Here is a 2,403-nt window from a genome sequence, read left to right as displayed (position 1 = left end):
GTGGCATCGCAACAACGGGCAGCGGGAACAAAAAGCCTAGGGGATTATGCATTGGGCCATGTTGGACCGTGTCTGCCGACCCTTTGCAGCTGTAGGGAAAACAGGGAAAGAGGAGGGGAAGGGAGGTGTCGCCACTGCCCACCGAGTTCCCATGTCCGGCCCCACCGGCCCGTCAACTCCAGCATGATTTACTTGACTCTTTCTCCCTAAACTGCATAATTTTTGCTGCAATAAAATACTGAATCTGCCATTACAAGCTATTTTCGTGACCTCTTTGGGTTTTAGCTTCAGTCCATACAAATTATTTCCTCTTGTTTTATTTGAGAACATGTTTTAAGCCTAAAAGTGGTCTATATGAGGTAAATTATTATAATGACTACTAAAAGTATCTGAAAATATTGATACGCAGTGTGAGCTTATGAGCTGCCAGAAGTTCATTCTTGCTGCATTCAATAACCACAATCACCGTCACTCTCAGAGAGAAATGATATTACTAACCAATAATCCAGGCTTGTTAAATTAAAAAGCAAGTTGCTAGGGGTAACTTTCTTTAGTTTTCACCACTGCATTAAATTAAGGATAGCTTTATGCTTTGAAAAGCTCACAGGAAAGTGATATAAAAATTACTTAAAGTTTGGGCAGGAAATCACCTATTACAATGCTCTGAACCACATTGCATTGTTTTTGACTTCTGCAGAAAAGCTTTGCATCTATGTCTTACTCATGTTGACACTTTTTTTCTCCCATGTTGATGAGTTTACTGATACTGATGTCACGTAAATGGTTAGGATCCAGCAAAGTAGCTGTGGCTCTTTAAGGCTAAAAGCCTGAAATACAAGTTTACAATAGGTTCAAAGGCAATCAAAGAAACAGCGTGATGACTCATATGCTTATGAGCTGCATTTCTACTCCCCTAATTCCTCTTTGCTCCATGAGTGAGAGGAATAAAAAGGCCAGCTGACAGAGTCAAGGTCCAGCCCCATCCTTCAGGGTGCTTCTGTCTAGGAACTATTATTTTTTAGCCTATAGATACAGGGGCTGAGTGCAGCTCAAAGGCACTCATCAGGCTTCTGGAGGCTACTTGGGTCAGGGACAGAAATTTGGTTTAGTGCCGCTGAAAACCAAGGTAGGAGCAACCAACAGAGGATCCCAAACTAGCCCCTTGGTTACACAAGTCAGACCATACTCCTTTATACCAACTGCTTCCTACCTCTCCCCTCACTAGAGGCAAGGATTGGGGTGCGAGTGCACAACCATGGAGCTCCTTTTGAACAGCTCTGCCCATTTCCCAACCACTTCTGCTGCATCTCAGTCTACCCAACCAGCTGGAGCAGCGACTCTGTAGCTCTGTTGCTCAGTTCCAACTTTGCTGACAGCTAGGGAGTGGTTCTTTTCGCAAGATCTCCCAAATCACCATCTGCCAGTGGAGAGTGGGCTTGCAGTACCAGCCGCCCTTATAAAAAGCAAATAGCACTCTCTTGTTCATGTCTACCTGCTTTTTGAAATGTTATTGTAATGACTAATAAATGTTGAGACAGCACCACGGAAAATGAAGTGTTTACCTTTGTAATTTCTGAGGATTTAAAATAAAGCAATGCAATTACTCCTGAAAGAATATTTTTCATGAAAAAAGCATATTTGTTTTATAAGGATATTCTTGTTTAAGCTTTGAGCATTGCTTTGATTATTGTAGTGCTTTATATACAGATAGAAACTGTCTTTCTTGACCACAGCAGGGATGTCAGTTATATGTCTTTTGGCAAAAGCTTTCATATTTTATATTTTGCGTTTGAGAAAACCTCTGCCTTTGCAACAAGACATAGACAATGGCCACTTGGGCCTCATCCATTCTATTTTGCTTGTCAGGATGAGTTCAGCTCTCAGGGTGTCCTTTTCCTGTTTTCTCTTTCCTTTCCCTTTAAAAAATATTTTTAATTTAATCTAAAAGTACCATATAAGATTATAATATAAATAGCACTTTATATTTTCAGAGATAAAGGACACCAATTTATTTCCATTGTAATTTTGTTGGGAGTTTTAACAGATGTGTACTTCAGATATGTTTTTCCCTTTTCAAGATCAGTATTGAAAATCTGAATGATTTCAGAGGAACTGTGAAAAGAGTCTTTTATTTTACCCTCATATATCTATGACATATCTGGGGAATTTTTGTTACTACCATTTCACAGATAGACAATATACTGGCATATAAAAAGTTCAGATGGGCTCTAAGTACTTATTTACATTAGGAGTGAGGTGTAAAAACAGTGGCTACAGCCCTCCCCTGGCCATGCAGCAGGGTGGAAGGGAAAGGCAGCTGCACAGCTGAGATTTCAACAAGTGAACCAGGCAGTGTTAGTGGACAAGTTGCAAACCCTTTCCCCAATTTTCCTTCTCATAAAT

At 40.4% G+C, this 2,403-nt stretch overlaps 1 protein-coding gene across 1 annotated transcript in view; it reads right to left on the bottom strand.

Annotated features, from left to right (window-relative positions):
• CAV2 (caveolin 2) overlaps positions 1-1,486 on the bottom strand; it is a 10,314-nt gene extending 8,828 nt beyond the window's left edge. The window contains exon 1 of the mRNA XM_029963523.1: positions 1,415-1,486. Within this exon, the coding sequence (XP_029819383.1) occupies positions 1,415-1,486 (72 nt within the window). The remainder of the gene's footprint in view (positions 1-1,414) is intronic.
• Positions 1,487-2,403: the final 917 nt, after the last annotated feature.

Source organism: Manacus vitellinus, unplaced genomic scaffold (assembly GCF_001715985.3).
Source record: "Manacus vitellinus isolate BGI_N305 unplaced genomic scaffold, ASM171598v3 scaffold_5_pilon, whole genome shotgun sequence".
NCBI classification, from domain to species: domain Eukaryota; kingdom Metazoa; phylum Chordata; class Aves; order Passeriformes; family Pipridae; genus Manacus; species Manacus vitellinus.
Note: the sequence above shows the minus strand (reverse complement) of the source record. Positions and strands in the feature narration are given on the sequence as shown.